Raw genomic sequence first — 27,348 nt, forward strand, 5'->3', positions numbered from 1 at the left:
GCTCAGCTTCTGCTCCTAAGTCTGCATATCTAAGCTTTTTTCTTTCATATGCTTTTTTCTTTAAAGCATAGGTTTACCCGAATTTGAGATATCCGCAGGGAGACAGTTGATCTTACTTTAAACTTTGAGGTTTAACACTGTAAAGTATCCCACTGGTGTAAAGTCGTCAGGAGGAGGCATATTGGCGAGGCCAAACTTTCACAAAGGAAAAGATTTTAAAATGTTCGAAATCTATTTTATCTATAAGTGTTTTTTTTTTTTTTGTTTTTGTTTTTTTTTTAAAAACACTGTAAATATGTATTTATAAAGTTATAGCCCGCTGAGCTAAATGCTAGCTTAAGAGTGCTAAAATGCTCACAATAACACTCCTGGCATGTTGATGTTTTAACGGGTATATCGTTCATGACCTTTGTTCGTTTAGCAGGTTAGCATGCAAATATTTGGCAACTAAACACAAAGTCAAGCTGAAGATGATGCAAAACATGGATAGCCAAGTTTTGCAGGATTGTGGTCATAAAGAAAAGTATTGGATAAAACAGCCTGTTCTCATTTGCAGGTCGTCAAATAACGACACTTTGTGACACCCCTCAACATGTGATACTAATGTAGAGGGCACTTTTAAAGTCTTTGTGAGATGCACCGGGCTTTCAGCTACATCATACTTAATGCTGACAGCAACTGAATAAATAGCAAAATGGGACTTTCACCCAGGAGAACACAGTTTGTGTCCCATGTGAAACCAAAAAAAATCTGTAATTTAAATGTAATATTACACAGCTTATGTACAATCATAGCACACTGGCGTCTCTCATGTAAAATATCTACATCAACCTAACCCAGTGGTTTTATTGCCTAAACCGAACTGTGACAGTTTCACAACACTAACCACATTACAATGTGCTTTAGCTGTGTGTCACAGTGATATGTGAAGAGGCACCCTATGAGTCGCCATCAGATGCAGAGGGACGTGACAATGCATCAGATAATGATAACTGGATTTCTTTTGGCAGTGAAGTCGCCCCCTGCTGGCGATCAGAAAGAATGCAGGTTTCAGTCTCATCTGCATTGGCTTCACTTTTCAGACCTAAAAATAACCCCTTGGTCTGGACCAAAATGCTGGACTGACTGACAGACCAACACTGCCATGCTGCTAACAAAACTACAAAAATGAAGAGAACAACAAAACTCTGTATTTGACTCTATTGCAAATCAGCAATGACCCAGGTCATTAGGCTATATGTGGTGCAGGAATCAATCAGAGTGGATGCATGTAGTGAAGTGTGATTGGATGTGGCAAGGCAGGTGGTGTGTGCTGATGGGCTGTCCGAAGACATTGCTGTCACCGGATTGATCCGCTACTAGACAGAGCATTTTTAAACCATCAGCTGACAGAAGCTCTTCCCTCCCTTCTCAATCTTCCTCTACCAACAGAGCCAGAACATAGTCTGTGTTTGTGAAATTGTTATGACAATCTGTAGACCCAAAACCTTATGATTTAGGTGAACTAGCGTGAATATTTGGATAACTTCAGCATCTAGGAAAGGTAGTTGGTCAGTTTTGAGTAGGCAAGCTGAGTTTTGTTTTACAGTTTATTTTTTAGAATTATTAGTGGGTTTACTTGTATTCTTTTGTTGAGCACTGCAAATAGAGCAGTTTAAGCATTATCAGTATGAGTGAGAAGCCCCTCTTTGTTTGGCATTGCCATGTTCTATTGTCTTGTTTTTAAATGGCATTAATTTAGGTTAGAAAATTGTCTTTTGTTTCACATTTCTTTTTGCTAGGTAAGTTTCCATTGGATCCATTGGAATATGTTTATTTGTTTTATTGGGCACTGCTCACCTCTGAAGACAAATAAAGTGCTTTCTTTGTTGTTTAAAAAGCTGTGTAACTGGCTTTTCTTGTGGGAGGAGTGGGGAGTCACAGCATGTTATGTCTACTGTAGGTTCCCCTAGACTTAACACAATGCAGCTGAAAAAAAAAATTCAAGTTTCTGAAAAATACCTACTTAAGTTTAATTAAACCTCACAGAACCTGACCTGAAGCAGTACAACTATTCTGCACCCAGGAAAAGATATAGCAAGGCTTCAAGGTCTGGGGAATCACAACGAAACAACTTCATTATCCGCCACCAGAGGGCAGAGAAAGCGGGAGAATTTTGTGTTTGCACACACATATTTGAGCCACCAGAGTGCAGCAATCTTACAGTTTTTCCTGTTTGCTTGAACACATTTGTCCATTCAGAAGTTACATTTTCAAATCAGCTCACACACAGGCTTTACTTTAAGTCACTGGGCTAAAATAATACATTTTGTCAGCAAAATACTTGCAGTCTAAATAATGTGTTCTTTCAATCAATCACTGGACAATGGACAACAGAATATAAAGTAAAGCTATCAGTATGAACCACTTCAACCTTAAATTGTTGATACTTTACATAGTTATAGTGGGTGCCAGAAAAGATAAGTGAGCACATCATATCATGAACTGTATGTCTTTTCTCTAAAGATAATTTGCTGCTGCAATCTGCATTTGCACTTTTAACACTTTTTTTTGTGCTGTCCTGTTAAAATACTGTCTATACTTTTAATTAGGGCTGTCAAAATAACATGTTAATTTTAAAGATTAATCACAAAAAAAGATGCATTGAAAAAAACTGACACTGCTTAATCACCTTCTGTGGTGCCCTTTGGCCCGGTGTGTCATTGAATGCCACAGTTGCTTTGTCACGTGATGGAGGCAGACAAGACAACCCTGCTTGGCACAATGAATGGAACATTTACGTCTAAAACACGCTCAGATGGAACTGTTAATAGGAGCACCGTTCGCTGCAATTTGTGCAGAAAGGATTTCTCAGACCATCATAGTACTTCAAGTCTTACGCTAGGGCCACAACGCCCGCGGAAGCGCCGCGAATAGCCTCGAAGCGCCAAAAAGAGAAGGCTGTTTCCTTTCGGCGCCCATGTTAACCGACTGGTAGAAGACAGGGGGACAACTGTGTCCAAAATCCAGCAGCAGCTTACGACACATCTGACAAAATTCATTTGAACTGAAATTTTTAAAATACTTTTACAGCAAAAAATGATGTATGAGATTAATTTAGATTAATTAACCAGAGTGCACGTAATTAGAATCATTTTTTTAATCGCTCGACAACCCTACTTTCATTCATTCATTCATCTTCTAACCGCTTCATCCTCTTGAGGGCTGGAGCCTATCCCAGCTGACATCGGGCGAGAGGCAGGGTACACCCTGGACAGGTCGCCAGACTATCACAGGGCTGACACATAGAGACAGACAACCATTCACGCTCACATTCACACCTATGGACAATTTAGAGTTATCAATTAACCTAGTCCCCAATCTGCATGTCTTCGGACTGTGGGAGGAAGCCGGAGTGCCCGGAGAGAACCCACGCTGACACGGGGAGAACATGCAAACTCTGCACAGGATCGAACCGGCAACCCTCTTGCTGTGAGGCGAGGGTGCTAACCACCACACCACCGTGCCGCCCGACAACCCTACTTTTAATACTTAAATACATTAATAGTTTTAATACCATACTTGCAAATAGCAACATGGAGGTGGTAAAGATGATTTAAGACTGATTACTAATTGAAGAGTTGAGCAAACGAGTTTTACACAGGTGCATTTCAATAAGGAGAGACTCGTTTTTAGTTATGGAAAAGAAAATTTTTAATAACAAGTGCACATGAGAATGAAAATGTGAAAATGTGAAAAGTCTTTGGCGATTAGACCCCTTTGAGATGGTGAGCTTTAAGGATGGTGATGGATCTGTAGCCAATTAGGTAACCCCCCCGGGGTCTAGACGCTGGTGGTGGTAGAGGAAGTGAAGAAGAGATGAGGATTAGATGGATGGGTGCTGATGATCCGGATGAGTAGAGAATGAGTCTTCAGGCTTGTCTTTGACCTTGGATATGATGGCTGGGGGTGAACGGGGTGGAGGAAGGGTGGCGGTTCTGCCTAGAATGACAGCTGAAAGCGGCAGAGGAGAGAACAGATTTAAATCTCGTAGTGACAACCTGATTAGCTGATGGAGGTCGTGGCTAATTACGATAGGACAGCTGGAAGAGTGAACGCCCAGAGGCAGCTGATTGGAGGAAGCAGTGGAAGTGGGAGAGGGAAAATTGTGACTGAATGAGCACAGGATGGTCTTCCTGATTGAACTTACGTTGAGCTTCATTAGAGATTCAGTATTAAGCAGGTAATCTTTATTAGCTGTAAATAGATGGTTTAGTTTTGTTTAACATGGTTAATCCAACAGAGTTTGGGGTCTTTCTTTGTGATCTGTGATAGCTGTTTTGAAAAATGGTGAAAAAGTGTGTGAAACCACTGAAAATGTGTGAACAAATTTGCAAGAGAAGAAGGTGATAAAGAAAATCAGGTGGGTCCCAGTTTTGTGGAGCGTGAAAAACTAACAAACAATTTACTTATTTTTTTTAAATCCTTACGTTAACCATTGGTAAAGTATGATCTTTAATGTGATCTACAATTTTCAAAGCTGGACAGTTAGAAACTTGTCCAAAGTGTGTCTACTTTAGATTTTGACACATTACACCAATCAGAACAAATACTGTGGCGTTTTTCTTGTCATACTAAATACAGTCTTTGGGCATGAATGGGTTAAGGGTGTCTTGCAATCAAGAAATACTGTGATTTTAACTTAAGTCTGAGCAGATTTTAACCCTCAAACAGTCTATTGAAGACGTGATAGAATATCCTCACTCTAAAGGTCTAAAACTCTAGTTGGTCCTCCCAAATATAGGAGCACAAGAGAACACACAAACACTCTCATATAATTCACATATCTATATATTATAAATATAAAAATGCACCCAAAATGTATCATTTAGCAAAGTTATGACAAATAATACCTGAATGGGAAATGTGCACCAAGCATACACACATGGGGTTCTGCGCTCGTCAGTATGTGTGGAAATCCTGGAGTTTTTGTTTCTTTTGGATAACTTTCCGTGTGATGAGGATATTTCTGTCGTGACCTTTTGCAACATCAGGAGGTCGTGAGCCCTGTTCAGAGTGACCTGATTGGCCGAGGGGACAACGAAAGAAGGAAGTGGTTATGCACTGAAACATTTCTCGGAGGAAAGTAAGAGGGAAGAAAACATTGAAGTGGTTCATTTCATGTAAATGAGAAAAGTTAATGACCTACTGAGGGTGCAGTGACTCCTTATGTTTCCTAAACTGGCTGAAATTTGGGTTTCATGTTGTGCACTGTAAGAGTTGTTTTTATTTGTTTTTCAAAGAAACTTCCAGGAATTTAACTGCATTTCTGCTGAATAATGCAACCAGCTGAAAATGGGATAACAAATGACTAAAAAACTAGTTTGAAAGTATCTACAGAGCAAAAATCTTTATTTTTAACCATTTATTTGTCTTTTCAAAGATTTTAACTTCAAAGTTACATCAGCAGCTCAGCTGCTCTTTTGTGGCTTCTTTCTTCTTTTTTTTTTCTTTTTTACTTTCTATTACTGGAAGCCTTCTGTGACCCTGTTTACCATAAACAGCAAAGGAAAGTCTTATTCTGTGGGAACATAAGCATATTTACTGACAAATGACTACATATTTTTGCATCTGTGTGTGTGTGTCTGTGTGTGTCCATGACAGTGAGAATTCATTGGAAAAACTGTTTGTATAACTCAATGGGGATGGATCATTTTTTTCCCTTGTGGAATAATGAGGATTATCTCGAGTTTTCAGTTGTAATAACACAAGGTCATCGGCCCTGTTTAGAGGGATCTGATTGGCCGAGGGCACTGAATAAACTCTTTTCTGATTAACAGAAGACGGTCATCCACTGTGTGTGTTTATACATGCGTGTGTGTGTGTGTGTGTGTGTGTGTGTGTGTGTGTGTGTGTTAAATGCAAGGACATACAAAGTGAGTGCGACTGTGTGAGAAAAAGAGAAGCAGTGAGACAGGAAGACGAGGCCAGACACACATGACATAAAACGAGAGAGAGAAAGAGGAAGGGTCTATTTGTGTATGTGGATATGTGTGTGTGTGTGTGTGTGTGTGTGTGTGTGTGGGTGTGTGTGTGGGTGTATGTGTGTGTGTGTGTTTTGGCAATAAACCCATTACAACCAAGAGTGATACAGGGGAACTTCACTCTGCATGTACACACACACGCATGCAGGCACGCACATGCGCACACACACACCCACACACACACACACACACACACACACACACACACACACACACACACACAAACACAAACACACACAAACACACAAACACACAGAGCTCATGAAGATGTGTCTTCATTTCTGCCTCTGACCACTGAGACTGAAGCAGCTGATCTCAGAGCTGTGGTATCAGTGAAACATCTGCAGGTAAGAAATCAGGACATTTTCTGAGTCTGATCGTCTGATTTCACACATGTGTTTTGTGTCTCATTTAGAGAAATTTTAAGCACTTTTGTTGCTTAATGTGTCACATTTATGTCTGAATATGTCACAGCAACATTTTGATACTTTGTAATTTGAGGGGAAAAGGGCCATTGTTCGTATGTGACGTAGGTCACTCCACTGTTTGTATCCTGTATGTCATTATTGACTCCTCAGTTGGGGACAGCTATCAAACATTGTTGGTTTTCCACCCAGAAAATGAAACTAATAAATGTAGAGCGGCATGTAGGAGAAGAGAAACCAAACTAAAAAATAAATGTTGTTATTGTACATTTCTGCAAACCAGGGATAGGTTGAATTTGTATGTTTTCAGCAGTAACGTAACGTTATGTTTCTTTACCTTTAAACTGCGCTGTGGTTAACATATGGTAAGACTAGGCACAAAATGGTTATTTTGTGGTTATGGTTATGGTTAGGAAAAGATCATGTCTAGGCTTAAAATACATGGTTTTGGCAGTACAAACACGGCTGGAGAAGCTGTTGATGTCTTCTTAAAAAACAGATGCTTTATTTGTGGCACTATCCCAGTTGGAAACCCGACATTATTAGCAAAAAAAACTAACATTTTTTTGTGGCACTAAGCCTGCTGGAAACACAACAAGGGGTCATTAAAAACACTCACATTTGTTAGCAAAAGCTGCTGAAAACACACAAAAGTCACAAAAAAATCATTTTTGTTGTTTGTTGGTTTTTGCGCAGTGGTCTGCAGCTTGGCAGGTGCTTACATGTCACGCCATTCACCATCCCCTCCACCTCTTGATGACATATTCAGTACATATACAACATTACTTTAGAAACATTGATATAATATGAATAAATATATAATGTAAGGTATCTGTGATTTGGAGAAAAGGACCTGCATTTTTTTTGATAAATGGACCTGCATTTGTATAGCGCCTTTCTAGTCATGCGACCACTCAAATTCACCCATTCACACACATTCATACACTGGTGGCCAAGGCTACCATACAAGGTGCCACCTGCTACTCGTTTTTAACTCACACACCGATGAAAGCATCATCGGGAGCAATTTGGCGTTCAGTATCTTGCTCAAGGATACTTCGACATGCAGACAGGAGGAGCCGTTAAGCTTCTGATTGGTGGACGCCCCGCTCTACCTCTGAGCCACAGCTGCCCCATATACAATGCCAACATTTTCCGTTGACGACTGAGCTGGAAAAAGTTTTGCACCAAATGTGTTTTCAGACTAAGGTTATTTGTTTGTACTGTGTGCAGCAATAGTCCACTTTTAAAGTTCATGTAATCACTTAAAAAGGACTGTGCGCGATTTCTAAAATTATAATTAAAGGAAGTCAAACACATCACTGAAGAGCTGCTGCATTTAGCTGAAAAGATAAATGGAATGTAAAATACTGACAAGGAAATGTCAAAGCATTTGTGATATATACAAGTTTATTGTTGTATTTTTCTTTATTAGAAAATGCAGAAAATATAAGGTTCTTCTCTTTTTCAGATTCTTTAATTGTAGTAGTTTTCAGTGGCCTCTTCTGCATTTCGGGCAAGAAAAAAACAAAGAAAAAAGCTGTTGTTGCTGATGTGAGAGACGTTTTTCTTCTTCTCTGTTGTTTCTATCTCAGATTTATGTCATCTACTTTACAACTTAATTGGCACTAATTTGTTGATTTGGAGGTCACATGTTACTGTGTCAGGAGCATTCAGGTGATTTTATTTTCATCATGTAGCAGAGAGCTTCTTAAAAAAAAAAAAAAACAGGTATATGTAACCCAGACTCCCTAAAAACATCTGTTTTTCAACCAAAGTCAAGCCAATAATTACTAGAAAATACAAACAGCAGTTTGCAGCTCTGTGTAGCTGAAGGTTTTTCTGGAAGTAGCTCAGAGTGAAGTCTGTGGCTTTTTGATGCCATAAACAAACTTGAAACAGGAAATCTTTATTGGTCTCGAGTTATTTCTTCTGTTTTTAGACTGAAGCTGCTGTGTTTTGTTGGACTAATCTGATTTAGAGATAATGATATGTCTTTATGTCATTATTTCAAATTTGGTTGTGTTTTCTTCAGTCATTTTTGGCATGTAACATTCTCCATAGTGTTACTTATCTCCTGTTATACATGAGGGGTTGATGTAGCTCACACAGGGCTTGGAGGTTTGTGGTTGTTTGAGACAGAGCAGGGCTCATATTGAAACAGTGTTTGTGGTGAACTGCTGTTTAATGAGCAGCAGCGGGCTCATAAATGTTTTTCTTCTGTGGTATTTTGTTGTGCTTCCTCTGCATGTGCCAAGAGCAGTGCTGTTCACAAACGCTGCAGTTCGTCTCTGTAACTCTGTGCCATATTCAAACATCTGCTTCACATTACCAAATGTCCACTTTGCTACAATCTGATGCTAACAACAAGGATGACTCAGTCTAGTTCCTCTATCCAGTTCATTGAAACTTTCACATCTGCTCGAATAAAGTCATTAATGCGTTCTTTATGGGAAACATTCTGTGGTTGACAGGAAATGATGCATTATCACTGATTTAATAGCAATTTGTCTCACAGAAGCGGGAAGTGTGAGAGCCAGTTAACTAATCCTACCCTATACAAACAGATTGATGAGTGCAGCTGTAAGCTACGGAAGCCCCTGAAAACAAATTCAGGTGATCCATTTTCCTAGTGTCATCTAAATTCTTTTTGATGCAAGGATTATCTTTCCAACTTCCTTATTTATTTATTTATTTCATCTGTGAAACCAACCTACTTCTCATATTTTGACGCATGGGCAGAAGCCTCAGGCATTGCTAATACAGCGCAAGGGGCAGCCTCTGTGCTGTATCTTGACGCAGTAGGGGTCAGTCAACATGTTTTCGTCCCAAGTTGTCAAATATTCCTGCTTTGTCAGTGGTCTTTCACGTCTACATATTGGCACTAGGTGTCCTTCTGTATCTGCTATTGAGGTTCCAGGATGCTGCTACCTACACTGGGATGTCAACAAAAGCATGTGGTTGGGTTCAGGCAACAAAAGCACGTGATTTGGTTAGAAAAAACATCTTGGTTTTGCATTCGAGAAGCAAAAACAAGGCCCTGGGATTTCGGAACAATGAGTTTAATATGATAATATTGTCCACTGACATAGCGCCAGTATTTGGCAACAACTCTGTCAACCTGATGTGTATTATACCACCTCGAAAGGTGCCTTTGTGCATCTGTATCTAACACCCAGATCACTGACAAAGCAATGGTATCTAATGTGTTCGGAATGAGAACAGGCTGAGGCAATACACAGAGCTGTCTGCAGACAGGCAAGAGTCGCAAACTGTGGTAAAAACCCAAGTGAATGCACTGTATATATGTCCAAAAAATGCTTCTAAGAATACTGTCATATTTGGAATAACAGTGGAATATGAGTGCATGTGTAAATGAAGTGACCTAAGGACATTGTAAAAGAGGCAGCAGAATTTGCTTTTGAATGACGTTAAATTGTACCAGTGGATTCATTGTAAGAAGTGGGGTTCAGCGTTTCCTGGTTTTAACACCAAAATATGTTTTAAAATCCTCAGTGATGCAGGGAAGAAATCAAAGAAATATAAGAATTTTTTATGTATGTTATAATGTATCCCTATATTTTAACTTCCACAAGAGGTTCTCGTTTTTTCTACGTATTCGATGAGTATTGTTGGAGGGTGTGAAATCTAAGATTTTTATTGCCACAGACTGCTTCCCTGTAAATGGTGTGCAGAAGACTTGAAAGATGAACTGAAAACAGTCTTCTTCCTTGTTGTCATAATCACAAATGCCAAATATTGCGCAAGCATCGTGGCTCGTTCTGTAGCTGTCCTGACATGTCTGAATCAAGCCATAAGGAACATGAACATAGAAACCATCTATGTCTGAAGGACGAAAAGCAATCACTTTACAGATGAAGCCAGCAATGTTACATATTCCATGTCTGAGCGGCAGCTGCTGCTTCAGAGTGCTGACACTTTTTTGTTCCAATGCAAGCCCCAAGTCAGACAATCACACAGGTTGGAACCAAACTTGACCATCTTATTTTCAAAAAAATGTTATATTTAATATAATATTTAAAACAGGACATTGCTCTGAATAATCTAACTATTTCCTGCAGTTTTGGACACACACATTATTTTATTGCATTATTACAATTTAACATTTTGGATGTCATCAACCGTTGTTTATTCAGAGCATTAAGCTCTTTTACAGCAATGCCCTGAGTTCACATTCAATGGGCTGGAAGGATACAAATATATAATTGCAATAAAGTGATGACAAAACGTATATAAAACAAAAAAGTAGCAGCAATGTCTATCAAGTATTATAAACAGCAATAAAAAAACAGTAAAAAGATGAAAAAGTTAAATAATTAAGAACAGAGTCTGCCATAAAGGACAGATACATAACAACAACAATACTAACAATAAAAACAATAATATGTAGAAAATAATGTCTGTCAGTTAACCAAAGCATATTGTAAAACAACCATATAATCTAGCATACACTTGAAATGATCTACGATACATACCTGTCCAATTTCAATACATCTTGAAACTTGTTCCATTTATATGGGGCGAAAACACTAAAAGGTAATTTACCGAGCTCTGTACTGATTAGAGGAGTTTCGAGGGATAAAAATTCCTGTGCTCATGTGTGATGAGAGATGGATTTGATTTTTAAAGAGAAGTGATGTAGAAGGGTAGCTTTCCAAGCAATGCCTTACAAACAAAAAGGAGACTCACTTCTATCAGTGAGTGAACACCATCCCACATTTTGGTACAGCTTACAGTGGTGAGCTCTAAAACCACCTCCAGTAATAAAACGGAGACAACTGTGGTAGACTGTATCAAGGGATTTCAGTGTGGATTGAGCTGCATGCAAAAATATTGACATAATCTAAGACTGACGTTACAGTTGATTGAATAATTGTCCTTCTGTTGTCTAAAGAGAAACATGACCTCAATCTGTACAATACATCCAGTTTAATTCTCACCTTCTTTGTGAGCTCAACCACGTGTGTTTTAAATGAAAGCTCGTCATCTAGCCAGATGCCAAGGTATTTGTGATCTGTAACACGTTCAATTATGGTGCCATTAAGTGAACGGATGGAAAAGGCATCAAGATCACACTTCCTTGACCTTGGGAATAACATGAATTTAGTTTTGGTTTCATTTAAAATCAGTCTAAGTTTTTTTTTAGGGATTTCTGCATGCAGTCAAATGCTCACTGAAGGTTTGATACAGCTTCCTCTAGCGATGGTGCACAAGCATAAAGAATTGTGTCATCTGCATAAAAATGTGCTTTACAGTTTTCTACAGAGGCACAGATATCATTTATATACAAAGTGAACAACAATGGACCTAAAATTGACCCTTGTGGCACACCATTTTTTAATCTTAAAAACTCTGAATTCACTCCTGCAGCATTTATACACTGGGTTCTATCAGTGAGGCAATCCTGAAATCATTTAGAGGATGCTTCATCAAAACCCAGCAAGGCCAATTTGTGCAGAGGCAGTATGTGATCAACAGTATCAAAAGCCTTTGACAAGTCTATAAATAAGGCTGCACAGTGCCTCCTAAGATCTAGGGCTAAAGCTATATCATTTAGAACCACAGTTGCTGCTGTAATGGTGCTATGGCCGGATCTAAACCCAGATTAACAGGGACTTAAAATAGCATTTGCAGACAGAAAAATACAAAGCTGTTAATTTACAAAAGATTCCAACACTTTAGCTAGGCAAGATAGTTTTGAGAGAGGCCTATAACTATTTAGATCATTAGTGTCTCCTCCCTTCACTAGGGCTGACCTCCAGACTTTTGGAACTGAACCAGAGCTGAGTGTTAAATTAAAAATGTGCGTCAAAGGCACAGCAATGATGGCGGCAGCAACCTTTAAAAGACAGGGGTCTAACTGGTTTGCGCCCAAAGAGCTTTTCATGCACTTGGAATCACACAAAGAACGATAGACTTCAAAATGGTTAAGAGGTCTAAATGAGAAAGAAACATTACCTGAAAATAAGACCCTCTCTTTCCCTGGCAGGGTAGAGACATTATCACGAGTCTTTGGTTTGTCATATATGCTACTGAGTTCAAGTTGTTCACACAGAGAGCCAGATTTGATAAAATGATCATTAAATGCATTACAAATTTCCATTTTGTCATTCACGACCCTAGCCCTTAAGTGATTTAACAACTTTCTAGAATTTTTATGAGTTGTTACCACAGTCAGACAGATTTTTTAAATAGTACGTTGATTTAGCCTTTTTAACCATGTCAGCACATTTGTTCCTGAAATGTCTGAAAGTTTGCCAGTTCTCATCACTACCAGTGGATGTAGCCTGCGCCCAAGCTTTATTTCTAGTAAAATAAACTCAAAACCAAGGGTTACATCTGTTTTTAATGCTCAGTCTCTTAACTGGTGCATGTTTATCTGCTAAGGAGTTAAAAACGGACAGAAAGCATTGCAGTGCCAGGTCAGCATCTGGGATAAGACTTACAAGAGAGAGGCCACTGACATGTAGGTCATGTAAGAAAGCCTGTTCAACAAAGTTTTTAAATGACCTCTTATGGATATACTGTGGTCCCGTTCTTTTTGTTTTACGATTTCTAATGCAGCCCACTGGGTTGCTAAAATCAATAGGGAACACACAACTATGTGTGTAATGATGTGGCCTATTGGTAAGAATGAGATCCAGCAAGGAGGAATGACTGTGAATTTTCATATGTGGTCAAGTTGGCTCTGTGATCATTTACGTGAGATTTAATTCTGTGCAAATGTCTTTCAAATCATCAGCTGCATGGGACATCCAATCTAGATTAAAATCTCCTAAAATAAGTGTTTCAGAACTTATCAGAGGGATAAAAAGATCTGGGAGGGTGGACGGTATACACCTACAATAACCAGAGGGCAGCCATGCGGACTCGGTTTAATGGTAACAGCTAATAGTTTGAACTGATCTGGGACAGAGGTGGAGATTTTTACAGATGTGTTCCTTTGTCTGTCACATTTGGTACTAGACTGGGAAACACCTGTGGCTAATCAAAGGTGAAGGAAATGTCAGCTGAGCTCAACGAGCTTCACAGAGTTTCTTTTCTTGTCATCTCATGAGAAGTCGAGCTTGTGGTTGAGTGTTTACTTTCCCACTGGTAAACTGGTAGACGTCACATGTCCTGGTTTTTAGATGTTGGACCTGCAGCTAGTGTTATGCAGTATTTTTATCAGATTTGCAAGAGAAACTGTGTCAGTTTACCCACCTGAAACTGATCAGTATCACTCACTCAAGATTGAATTAGACTACTTAGAAAAATGTCAGAGAGCTCCAGTATATGATTAACAAAAGAGATGTGCGTCACGTGACTCACGTCATACTGAATTTTATGAATAATAATTCTTTCGTGTGAAACCACTTATCATGTGGGATTGATCTACTATTTAGCGAGAACTGTTTTATTCTTTACCCCTGCTTTTCTACATTAAGCTGCTTAAAACCTGGAAAATTCATCTTATTGCAAATCCAGACTTTTTGACAGCGACACATTTATATTCTGTCTCAGCATGTTCCAACTTTTTTGCTATTATATTTTTGATTTTCACATAGAGAGAAATATTCAAGCCAAATACTCTTTATCAAATGGAAATATTTTTGATTCAATATTGTACTTATTTATTTAACCATATATAGTTACTGGCTACTTTTTTAGATTAATCTTTAAACATATGATTAGTTTATAAAATGTGATGCCCAGTTATAGATGAAACTACCCAACAGTAAAGCTACTGTATATTAATGCATCAATAAGTAAAATAAAGTAACACTGACACGGTCAGTCTGGAAAATGAGTACTTTGAATGTTGATACTTTCAGTACATTTGGATGCTAATACTTCTATACTTTTAATTAAGTGAAGTTTTACTTGTAATGGTCATTGCTAATTTATGTTGCATTTATGTATGCATTTGGTAGCACTATCCTGACTAGAAACATAGCAATGTCTCTGTAAAAACAACAAATGCTTTTCAGTGATGGCTCGCTAAAAAACACCTGGTTTTGTTGTGAGATGGTCTTAAATAGTGGTCTGCAGCTTGGCACGCTTCTTGTCTAGGTGTCTGGAGTTTTTTTTTTTTTTTGTGGGTTTTCTCAGCCCATGTGTCTCATACTGCTGCTAAAGAGAGCCTCGATGTGATGGTATCTGATGCTGAGGGTCACTGACCAAGCATTGATACTTCGTGATTTTGAGGAGAGACCAGGTTGCCCAGTGACAGTCACAGGTCATATGACATGTGCAAATATAACGTACAATAGTAACATTTTCTTCTGGCTGGTGGCTCATAAAACACATGTTGAATTCATTTTATGTTTTGTAAACCCAAACCTGATGTTTTGTTGAATTTTAAAACTTGCATTGTTGACATCCATGTTTACTTGCTTGCAGTCTTGTTCTTCCCCTCGTTTGCTGGTACATCTTTCCTGACACATTTTATGCACCTGTAGATCAGTGGAATACTGTAATGTAAAACCACTGGCAGAAAATGTGTGCAGGAACCCAAACAAAACGGATACCCACTCATAAAAATATTACTCCATTGTGCTACTAGTGGCCACAACTGCACAGGGTTGAGAGAGGAAGTTCACGTCATGCACTCACCTTTTGCTAGTCACACAGTCTCTTGGGTTCATCAGTATAAGGCAATAGATAGTGACACTGATACCCTCAATAACAGCGCCAGCTGCTACAGTGCAGAGGATGTTCTTCTATTTTCAATTCTTTAACTTCTTCTGAGTTTGAAGGAAGCTGTGCAGTCGCTGCATCTTCTTCTCTGTTTCCCCTTTGAGGGCAGCAGCTTCCTTCTGTAATCTGCAGAAACAAGTTCTGTGTTGGTCAGTTTTCTTTTACTTTCAAGCTCAACTGCGTTTACTCCCACTGGTAAGGTCATTTTTATTTATGAAGTATCATCTGCTTGTTCTCAGCCTCCTTTAACAGAATTTCTATCTCAGTAGTATTTTAGTACCATCTTCATTCTCCACAACACACTTCACTGTGGTATTGTTGGTCTTGGCCACAACAGCTTGATGTTTTCATGTTGGATGTCACTATGTGTCTCAAGATTTCAGTATGAACTGTTGGGTGTGAGGTTATAGATGCTTCTAGGTCACACGTCATTGTGGGGACTTTTGTGCCATTCAGTTCTGTGCAGAAACACGGCAGCTACTAAACCTGATGACACAGTTGCAGATGTCAGCTGACCTTTACCTGACTAACATTTATTTTATTAATTTAGCTAATTAAGCTTTTTGTCATTATTTTAGAGAATTTTGGTAATGGTTGTCTGAATTATTAAAAATTGAATCATCTTTTCCCAGTGAATGTAAGTTCATCCATTTAATCTCTGTACCTTCAGAGACTTGGCTCGAGGTAGTTTGATCTGTTAGTCACTGTAAAGTTTTAAAAAGTACATAAATATGAATACCAGCAAAGTCCCCAGAAAAAAAAAGCTGGCATTGTAAGGTTCTGCAAACCATGCCTACATTACTTTTGTACATTTCATGCGTATTGTATCAATGTTTCTAAAGTGACAGAGTTGCGATTACATGTATATGAGCTGAGTTCGTCATATGGAGTTGGAAGAGATGGTGGATCATGTGAGATCCAGGCCAGACGGCTGCCAAGCTGGAGACCATTGTTATCATAACTGAACTGTTTTTTTTACAGAAACATTGACGGTATTTCCTGCCACATTATCTTTTCCTAATCATAACCAAGAGGTTTTTTTGTGTCTAACCCTAACCACATGTTAATTCAAATCAAATCAAATCAAATCAACTTTATTTATATGGCACTTTTCATAAAACAGTAACACAAAGTCCCTCACAGAGGTTAAAAACAACAAAGATCCAAACAGAAAACAAAAAGAAAAGAGAAAACCGAACCCTCCCACCCAACAAAAAGCTATCTAGCTCATAAAATTGAGTTAGTAACTAGGTAAGAATGATCTAAAACAGAGACATAAAATGCATCAAAACTAAAGCCTGTAGGCTAATAATGAAATGCCGCCTCCCCGTGTGTTTTAGTCCTAACGTGTGGTACGGTTAAAAGGCCGGTGCCAGAGGACCTCAGGGTCCGTGAGGGTTGGTATGGTAAAAGCAGGTCAGATAAATAAGAAGGCTCAAGACCGTTAAGACATTTAAAAACTAATAAAAGAACCTTAAAATCGATCCTGAATTCCGGCAAATCTGTTGAGAAAACACCTTCCAGTGAATCTAACCCTGTTGCACTGTACATGCAGGGATCATCTGGGGTTTGTTCAGAGTTTGGAGGGTGTGTTAGGTAAGCTTACAGCATGTTAAATATGATGTTTAATTATTTATTTTTAATCTCTACATGTCTTAAATCTCTACATGGGTGTGTCTGTTCCACGTTTTTCTCCTCACTGACTTGGTCAATCCATGTGAAATTTGGCACAGTGGTAGAGGCTCATGGGAGGATGCGAATGAAGCAATGTTACATCAGTTAGCCAAAGGGGGGCGCTATAGCAACCGATTAAAATTGCAAACTTTGAATGGGCATATCTCATGACCCATATGTCGTAGAGACATGAAACTTTGCACAGAGATGCCTCTCCTCATGAGGAAAAATAGTCAAAAAACACGCACATCCCAAGGTCCATTTGGAGTGGGTGCTGGATGGATACATATACAGTACAGGCCAAAAGTTTGGACACACCTTCTCATTCAATGCGTTTTCTTTATTTTCATGACTATTTACATTGTAGATTCTCACTGAAGGCATCAAAACTATGAATGAACACATGTGGAGTTATGTACTTAACAAAAAAAGGTGAAATAACTGAAAACATGTTTTATATTCTAGTTTCTTCAAAATAGCCACCCTTTGCTCTGATTACTGCTTTGCACACTCTTGGCATTCTCTCCATGAGCTTCAAGAGGTAGTCACCTGAAATGGTTTTCCAACAGTCTTGAAGGAGTTCCCAGAGGTGTTTAGCACTTGTTGGCCCCTTTGCCTTCACTCTGCGGTCCAGCTCACCCCAAACCATCTCGACTGGGTTCAGGTCTGGTGACTGTGGAGGCCAGGTCATCTGCCGCAGCACTCCATCACTCTCCTTCTTGGTCAAATAGCCCTTACACAGCCTGGAGGTGTGTTTGGGGTCATTGTCCTGTTGAAAAATAAATGATCATCCAACTAAACGCAAACTGGATGGGATGGCATGTCGCTGCAGGATGCTGTGGTAGCCATGCTGGTTCAGTGTGCCTTCAATTTTGAATAAATCCCCAACAGTGTCACCAGCAAAACACCCCCACACCATCACACCTCCTCCTCCATGCTTCACAGTGGGAACCAGGCATGTGGAATCCATCTGTTCACCTTTTCTGCGTCTCACAAAGACACGGCGGTTGGAACCAAAGATCTCAAATCTGGACTCATCAGACCAAAGCACAGATTTCCACTGGTCTAATGTCCATTCCTTGTGTTTCTTGGCCCAAACAAATCTCTTCTGCTTGTTGCCTCTCCTTAGCAGTGGTTTCCTAGCAGCTATTTGACCATGAAGGCCTGATTCGCGCAGTCTCCTCTTAACAGTTGTTCTAGAGATGGGTCTGCTGTTAGAACTCTGTGTGGCATTCATCTGGTCTCTGATCTGAGCTGCTGTTAACTTGCGATTTCTGAGGCTGGTGACTCGGATGAACTTATCCTCAGAAGCAGAGGTGACTCTTGGTCTTCCTTTCCTGGGTCGGTCCTCATGTGTGCCAGTTTCGTTGTAGTGCTTGATGGTTTTTGCGACTCCACTTGGGGACACATTTAAAGTTTTTGCAATTTTTCGGACTGACTGACCTTCATTTCTTAAAGTAATGATGGCCACTCGTTTTTCTTTAGTTAGCTGATTGGTTCTTGCCATAATATGAATTTTAACAGTTGTCCAATAGGGCTGTCGGCTGTGTATTAACCTGACTTCTGCACAACACAACTGATGGTCCCAACCCCATTGATAAAGCAAGAAATTCCACTAATTAACCCTGATAAGGTACACCTGTGAAGTGGAAACCATTTCAGGTGACTACCTCTTGAAGCTCATGGAGAGAATGCCAAGAGTGTGCAAAGCAGTAATCAGAGCAAAGGGTGGCTATTTTGAAGAAACTAGAATATAAAACATGTTTTCAGTTATTTTACCTTTTTTTGTTAAGTACATAACTCCACATGTGTTCATTCATAGTTTTGATGCCTTCAGTGAGAATCTACAATGTAAATAGTCATGAAAATAAAGAAAATGCATTGAATGAGAAGGTGTGTCCAAACTTTTGGCCTGTACTGTATATAAAAGTCATGAAAAACGGAGAAAGTGTACCGCACACCAAGTGCCAGCTCCCATTGAAGGCTTTTTTATTTGCGCTGTGACGTTTCGAGCACAAGGCTCGTTCTCAAACTGTTGTTACATGGGTAGACAGAGACTTGGTAGCTTAAGAAGATACCCGCCCATACAAGACATGTGATTTAACACACCTGGTGTCAATTGGTATCAATTAGTTTGGAAAAATACTTAGAAGAATATATAGAAAAATATTAAGCAAATGCATTTGAAAATACATATGAAAAATATAGCAAGGTACATTAAGAAGTACATAGAAGGTACCTAAATACCAAAGTAATATAAATCCACATGTAGACAATATGTGGACACAACTGAAATTACATAACATATTTTACAAATTTACAACATCTGGACCTCCTCTATATTGGAGTAAGGCATAATCAAGCTACAGAGCCATCATAAACTACGAACTATAATAAGAGGCGCCTCTGTCTAAAAACGAGATCTAAAATAAGTATTTTTAAAGACAGATAAACTGCATAGCAACATGTTGCTATGCAGTTTATATGCATAGCAATGTCTATGCAATGCAGCAATGTCTCTGTAAGGGTATATTTTTTTTAAAGATTATTTGTTTGGCTTCTTTTTTTGATAGCACAGTGGTAGCATGAAAGCACATCAAATGAGAGATGAGATGAGAGAGAGGGGATGACATGCAACAAAGGGCTGCAGGCCGCAATTGAACTTGTGGCCACTATGGCAAGGATGTAGTGCTTACACACAGGGCGCCTGCCCTACCAGGTGAGCTACTTGGCACCCCAAAAACATCAGTATCCCTAGTGGAAATGCAGTGTCAGATGGCTATAAAAGACTCACATTTGGTGGCTAAAATGGCCCTTAAAAATGCAGCACTGACTCTCCAAAAACAACTGGTGTTGTTATTGGTTGTGTTGCTTATTGGTCTCGAACAGTGGTGTGCCCTCCATCTCCCACTGAGGTCAGCTCATATACTAAGTCACTTCAGAAATGTTGATATATGATTGAAATGTATAAATATAACACGTGTGGTTTGCAAAACTTAACATTTTCTTCTGGAGACTGGGCTGAATGAAGACAGAGTTAGAATGCACCTTAAAGTGTGGCTCTTCCCTTTGCTTCCATGGTTTGTGCTAAGCTGAAGTACTAATTTGAGGAAGCAAGCTTGATCACCACAACAGTCATTCTGTGGCTTTTATGGAGCTTTTGATAATATTACATGATATTCATCAGCAGATAAAGTTTGCTCAGAAGTGTGTACATTGTTCAGATTTCCTTTTGTTTTCTGAGCACTTGAAGGACTTCTTGTCCATGTTGGCTTATAAGATGACTTTCAAAGTAAATTCTTGACCCTAGAAGCAGCACTTGACAAAGCAATCTCACCACAAGGTCCACTGACAGGTTTGAACATGCAACAAATACTATATATTATAATTAAAACACATCAAAACCACAAAAAAATGTCAAAGATAAAAATATAAAGCTATGTCTATTGGACACACAGTGATGAAAGTGGTGTTTATGTTTTGACCTAACTCTGGGTAAGAACTCAAATCAGCTGATTACAGACCTGGGATGTTACAGAAGCTCTTGTGGTGGTAATTTATTGCCAGTGTCTTTGAGATACTAGACAACAATTATGCAAGAGGTTCCTCAGTTGTTTCAGTTGCAGTAGAAGTAGAGCCAGCACACACACACACACACACACACGCAAATACATATACAGACACCTTGGCACATTCTCAGACACTGAAGCACAGTGAGTCAACTGGGTACATCTGACTTGTCCACATACACACACTTCATACACACCGTCTGCGTCTATTTTTATTGCATCATATGAAGATTAAGGCTTGTGATCAGAAAAGTTTACTCCTTTCAGAGACGGGTTGCTTGTTGTTTGTGGTAAGACTTCTTTGGTGGGGCATTTTAACATGAAAGCAAAAGAGGAAGTAGCTAAAACTCACACTGCATTCGAGAGCTGTTAAACCTGCTTCTATAATAGTGACCATGTTTGGTTGACCATGAACCTGTATTTAGTCTTTTCACTGGTGTGCTGCATGGTGAGAGAAAAACAAGAAGGAAACAATGAAGCCATTCAATATTTAACCACACAGGGATATCCTGTATGATCTGTCTGATAGAGCAGGATAAGCTGACCAGCACTGTACTGCGAGCTGGTGTTAAATTAAATTCACTTCAAATAAAATGAGTCAGATGTAACTCAAGGACAAACTTGGAAAATAAGTTTTGTGGTATATGACAGAAGAAGTTGTAAATCGGTGGTTTCAGCTGATAAAAGTCACACAATTGGGCACTGTCCTGCTCAGTTCAGACAATTACTTAATTACACAAAATTTCGAACATCTGTCTCCCAGTGGGAAGGATCTGGTGGAAGTGATCCTGTGTTGTGTGACCCATTAACCACTCCAACCTCCCACCTTGCACTCCCGTTTCCTTCTTTTTTCTTTACCCACATAGATATTGACAAATTTTGGTGCATTACTTTTTGTAGGAAAACACACAAACAGTGCATGAGAGCAACCTGAACTGGCGTATTTTGTTCATGCTCGGAATAAAAATCTGATCTAAATCCTTTCAAAACTCTCCTACCACTACATGTACAGAAAAAAAGTTTGTGTCATGCACAAATTACCCTGCTGTGAACAGCTCAGGCCCATCCTACATCCAGGACATGGTCAAACCATACACCCGGCTTGTCCACGACTACTGCCAAGCAGCTTGCTTAGCTCCCTCACCAAGACAGGGGGTTGACTGTACCGCACAACAAAGTCATGGCCATGTGTCGTCCTGGCTTCACAACGGTGGCACTCCACATTGACATAATGACAGCAGATCTGCACATCTTCACACTGAAAACTGTTAAACGGCACTTTGTTCCATAAAGTGAGAGTAAAAAAATTCTCCATCTCTTATTGTCTCTAAATGAAGCACTAGATGTAAATGAGCACATTTCATTGAATTTGGTGTACTGCACTTTTTTTTAAAAAAAACCTAACGAAATAGTTTTGTTGCCTAAACAACAATCACAATGTGTTTTATTTGTGCGCCACAAAGAGACACTAAAGGGCACCATGTGCATCTCTATGAGACACCAAGGGGCATGACAAAACAATGGGTGTTCACAACATTGGAACGAGAACGGGTCGATATCTCAAGCCACCTTGTGATGTTTTCCTCCTCGCTGTCTAATAGAAACAGGAGTTATATGATGGGTAACTTTCTTTTGTATTTTACAGCCTCACAATGTTTTCCAACACGACTCTGCCTCCTCCCAAGTCTATCAAGAATGACCAGGCGACAACTGTGGACGTTGACGCCATCATGGACATGGTCTCTATTGTCCTCTACACACTGACTGTCGTGTTTGGCATCACAGGGAACTCTGTGGTGATCTGGGTGGCTGGATTCAAGCTCAAGGTGGATTTAATGAGTTACAAATATTTTCTTAGAAAAAAGAAATTATGCACTGGTGCTCGTTGTCCTGTTACTGTTTTATTAATCTCCATAAGATATTACCATCAATAGAAATACTGTTAATGTGCTGCTTTAAAAACAGTTCAGTAAGACAAAAAGAGGAGCAGAAAAGTGATATTGAAAAGTATGATATTCAAAATGAAAAATAGACCTAGTTCATTTCTTCATTTGAAAACTAACTCAATACTTGTGATATCCAGAGCATCCAGTATGTTTATTAAAAAAATAAGTTTTAGATGTATGCTGCTGCTAAAAGTATTCTTACACTGTTTTAGATGTTTTGGGGAAAAAGTTTTTGTAGAAACTGTTCATAAGTTCCTAGCTACTGTTGCTATGTCTGTTCCATCCTGCGGCTGCACATATGCAGTTTACAGTTAGTGCATTAACATGGACATGAATAATCTATTTATAATCGTGAGTAATCAGTTTATGTGTTTGAGCATGTAAACACCATGTCTTGCTTTCAGTAACCCTGTTAAGACCTCATACCGTTTATCAAAAGCCCTAATATGCCAGGTGGGGCACTCCAAGATAAATTGGGATCGTTTTGCATGTATATATCTTGTCCTGGTGCAGCTAAGTTATGTAAAAGAACTACAAACAATGGTCTCACTCCTGGAACGATGAAGAAACTGAGTTTTGTCTTGACAAAGTTTGCCACTGCCAGTGGCTGGTGCTGAGCTGATGCAGCACTAGAATCTTACTTCATATCTGATCAGTGCTGCCTAGCTTAAGAGTTTGACTGCAGTTCATGGAGCAGCGATTGACAGCTGCATTACAGACTTTTTGACTCTGATTGGTTGTTTTGTTCTCATTCACAATTCTACTTCATGGCAATATGATATGCACTGAACAGCAACAGATGGTGACGCAGTGGTCAACAACCGAACTTCTCAAATACCACCATTTTGTCAGTAGACGTCCATGTCAGATATGATGCACAAAGGCACCTTTGGCAGCAGTTTGTAATGCCACCAGCAATTACTGCACTATAAATAAAGAAGTCTCTAAAGGGTGGGAGTACTGGACTTTCACCTGGGAGCTCGCTGTTTGTTTCTCGTGTGAACAAAGTTCTGTGGAGTTATTTTAATAACAAAATAGTGTACTAGTATGTGTAACATGCTACGGTAGTGACCTATATCCTACGTCAACATGACTTATGTGACGTGATGATACATGACATTAATAACAAACTGTTTATTTTAAGCCAAACTTGTTTTTTTTTAACCTAACCATGAGCTTTTGTTGCCTAAAAATAAAGTCTTTTACCCACGTTTATTTTAAAGACTGTATCCATATAATGAGCAAAAACTGTACATTTCCTGTGACAATGGAAGTGTAATTTGAAAAGACACAATGAGTGTAACAAGCGTTAATTGACGTCACCCCAGAACATTCAAAAATAAAGCAGGAGGATAGTTAGTTAGTTATCATGTTTTGATGTTCAAGTCCACTGGAAAAATGGTGGTATATGACGAGTTGAGGTGTGTTGACGTATTTCATCTACTACTCTTAAAGCAAATATGTCAAGAAGTTATTTTTATAAATGATAAAAACTGTAATGTAAGCTAAAAATACTAAACTTTTCCCTGTAATTCTCCCCCCTTTCCTCGTTTTCTTGTTTTCTCTCTTTTTCTCTTCTTCTTTCTGCTCAGCCAAAGGTCACTAACGTGTGGCTGGTGAATCTGGCGATAGCCGACCTGATCTTCTGCTTCACACGAATCTTCTCCCTCACTAAGAAGCTCTTTTTCGACCACTGGCCCTTTGGCGTCTTCCTCTGCAAGTTCAACGGCTTCTTCAAATACGCCAACATGTTCTGCTCTGTCTTCCTGCTGGCTGTGATCAGTCTGGACCGAGCGCTCTGCATCTGGCAGCCCGTCTTCACTAAGCGACGGCGCACCCTGTGGGCCGCGAGGGTGATCGCCGTCTGCATTTGGATTGCTGCGATCATCTTAAGCACTCCATACTTTGTCTACCGCCAAGTGTACCTGAAGAACAACCTGAGCAAGTGCTCATTCGATGTGAAGGAGAAGGATATTAACAACAGTGCCAAACTGGCTCTCTACTCCATCCGCTTCCTGTGTGGCTTCATGTTGCCCTTCATGGTCATCCTCATTTGTTACATCCTGGCAGGAATTGGCATCCGACGCACCCGTCTGTCGGGGAAGTCCCGCCCCCTGCGTATATTAGCATCATTAGTAGTTGCGTTCTTTCTGTGCTGGGCGCCGTACCACTGCCTCCTGCTGGTGAAGATGGTGGACAGTAAGAACGCCGTGGTGAAGATCTGGCACCCTGTGGCGAAAGGTGTTGCATACTTTAACAGCTGTGTGAACCCGCTGTTGTACTTCTGCATGGGGCTGGACGTGAGGGGGCGGTTCAGGCAGAGTCTGGCAGGGGTGTACAGGAGAGCTCTGGCGGACGACGTGGATGGACAGACAACCCAGTCCAATGAACGCTCTCTGGATGACAGCAGCGCATCCAAACACAGTACTGTGGTGGTGGCAGCAAGGAGTCAGACATCAGTGGATGTAGCTAAAGTCTGAGTCTGCCCAAGAGTTTCCTGAACACATCTTTGAGCATTAAAGGGCTATACTGGGGTTTTTCACATTTTTAAGGTCACAGTGAAACACCAGTTAGAGCCTCTCTTGCTGCATGTGATTAGATCAAATCCCTCGGATATGATTGGACAGCTCATAAGTGTGCAATACTTAACAAATACAGAGTGACGGGGAGATGTAGAGAACTGTTGGCCTCTACCTTCACCTTCATCACCTGAGTTGTTAAGTTCGCACAATATTTAGAATATTTTCACTGCTTTACCATCAGACAGTGATTTCAGATGAAGAAAGTTAAGCCATTATATGACTTTTGTGTTATTGTGTGACTCTGGCATTTAAAAGGAGTAACTCAGATTTACCAAAGTCACACAATAACACAAACTAACCAAGTCATTGTTGCAGAGGTAGACCAGCGACTCTCATATTTTCTTAATGGAATCTTGTGGCTTTGATGAGAGCATTGATACAAGAACTGAAGCCCTTATCAGCTTCCTGACTGGGCAGACGGGATTTCTGATGGCAAGATAAAGGGGTGAAAATGTTCCCAATGTTGCATACACTTAAACTGTTATTTACCTAAAAAGGTGGCTAAAATACATTTTGTTGCAGCCCCCATCCAAGAAAAGAAAAATGTGCATTTCACAAAAATAAAGAAGTTGGCGAATTTTGTACATAATGGCCAATACATGTAAAAACCACTTGTATGGTCCTTTAAGTCCTGAGACTATCATTTTTACTGTATCTTAGACCACTGTATTACTTCTTTCTCAGACTGCAGTAAATTGTTGTAGGTGCATTTGATAAAAATGCAATTATCAAAAAGATGAGCTGAGGTTCTAAGAGGCTTTTGGAAATATGTCCAAACTACTGACCATACAGTAAAGACACTGGTGTGACAGATGTTGATACACGCAGGTCAGATTCACATTTTCCTGTAAAGTTGTGCGGGGATTCATGTGATTAAAGTCACAGATTAAAAGTGGAACTGTGGTGAGTCTAGAGGAATAGGAAAGAAAAGGGGGAAGGAAGTGAGACTATTTAAAGGAAAGCCAGCAATAACTTGTGTTGTGTTTAGAGGTTAAACTGAAGGGTTGGTGGACTGAAACTGTACAGTCGGTCACTTGGTTTCTATTCATGTTTTTGTTATCTGTCACCAGATTTGCTAAAAGGGCTTTCATGATCGAACCTGGATGCCAAGTACAGGAGTGGGCAGAGCATTTATGGCTTTTATGGGACAACATACATACAGATAGTAATAAAAATTTAACCAAGAGGCAGCACAATGAACATCAGTCCTTTGCAAATGGCTCATAAAATACACCTGCACTTGCTCTGTATATTACCGACACATCACTAAGATACATGTCTGTGCAATCAGACTGTGTATCTTGAACTCAGTGCTCTTTAGGTTTTATGGTATTTTTGTCCTGCTGTGTAAAGTAGCTGCAGTATCATACTGAATGTTATGAAGAACACAATGTTAACACTTTGATTTAAATTTCACTGCAACAATAGATATTAAGCTCAGTCCTACTGTTTTGTTGTAAATTTCTTTAAGACACGATAATATGACTTTGTAAATACTGCTTTAAGATCATAGAGAAAAACTGTAATGTGAAAATAAAAGCTTTTAAAGTTGTTAGAAATGTAAAGTAAAGTTGGCTTCAGTCATCCAAGATCATAAGGTGCAAGGTCATTATATTACAAAAAATAAAGCATTATATTTCAAGTTTATAATGTTCTTGGCTTGTCCGTCTGTCCGTCCATCCATCCATCTGTCACATTCTTCTGAATGCAATATCTCAAGAACACATTGAGGGATTTTCCTAAAAATTGGCACAACACTCAAGGACTCAAGGATGAACTGATTAAATTATGGGTGTCAAAGGTCAAGGTCATTGTGACCGGTCTGTCATATTTTTTGTGAATAAAGCCCAGCTGTGTTGCAGGTGACACCATCAGCCGGCTTGAGTCTAGCTCAGACGGCCAGTTAACACCACTGCAACTTTTCTCTGCAACGTTCTAAAACGGTTTTGTTTCGCCCGAATCATTGGTCATTGGTGTGAACTGGGCTAAAGGTATTTCAAGAAGACCATGAGGGAATATTTCTTCAAATTTGGCGCATCCACTTTGACTTAACGATGAACTGATCAGATTTTGGTGGTCAAAGGTTAAAGTCACTGTGACTTTGCGTCTGTCTCAATCTTGTGAATGTGATAACTCAACAACACCTTGAGGGAATTTCCTCAAATTTGACAAAAACGTCCAGTTGGACACAACGATGAACTGACGAGTGGTCATAGGTCAAAGGTCAAGGTCACTGTGACCATGTCCATCTCATTCTTGTGAATATTTCAAGAACACCTTGTGGAAATTTCTTAGAATTAGAATTTGGTGGTTGAAAGTCAAGGTCAATATGACCTTACAAAACATGTTTTTGGCCATAACCTAACAATTCATACACTAATTATGACAAAATGTTAAACAAATGTCTCATAGGATAAAATTATAAAGTG

General features: G+C 39.5%; 1 protein-coding gene across 1 annotated transcript; it reads left to right on the top strand.

The window, feature by feature from the left end:
- Window positions 1-6,244: 6,244 nt before the first annotated feature.
- Window positions 6,245-26,553, top strand: LOC125904452 (C3a anaphylatoxin chemotactic receptor-like). Its single transcript, XM_049601849.1, has 3 exons — window positions 6,245-6,370; window positions 22,037-22,217; window positions 23,930-26,553. Exons 2-3 carry the CDS (start codon window positions 22,044-22,046, stop codon window positions 24,815-24,817), a joined length of 1,062 nt encoding a protein of 353 aa, XP_049457806.1. The 5' UTR covers window positions 6,245-6,370; window positions 22,037-22,043; the 3' UTR covers window positions 24,818-26,553.
- The last annotated feature ends 795 nt before the right edge of the window (window positions 26,554-27,348 follow it).

Source organism: Epinephelus fuscoguttatus, linkage group LG17 (assembly GCF_011397635.1).
Source record: "Epinephelus fuscoguttatus linkage group LG17, E.fuscoguttatus.final_Chr_v1".
In the NCBI taxonomy this organism is placed as follows: domain Eukaryota; kingdom Metazoa; phylum Chordata; class Actinopteri; order Perciformes; family Serranidae; genus Epinephelus; species Epinephelus fuscoguttatus.

Excerpts from the sequence above, each read along its gene's own strand:
- LOC125904452 (XM_049601849.1), top strand. The coding sequence starts at position 22,044 with ATGTTTTCCAACACGACTCTGCCTCCTCCCAAGTCTATCAAGAATGAC. Across the intron at positions 22,218-23,929 it reads TGGCTGGATTCAAGCTCAAG|CCAAAGGTCACTAACGTGTG; the intron begins GTGGATTTAATG and ends CTTTCTGCTCAG.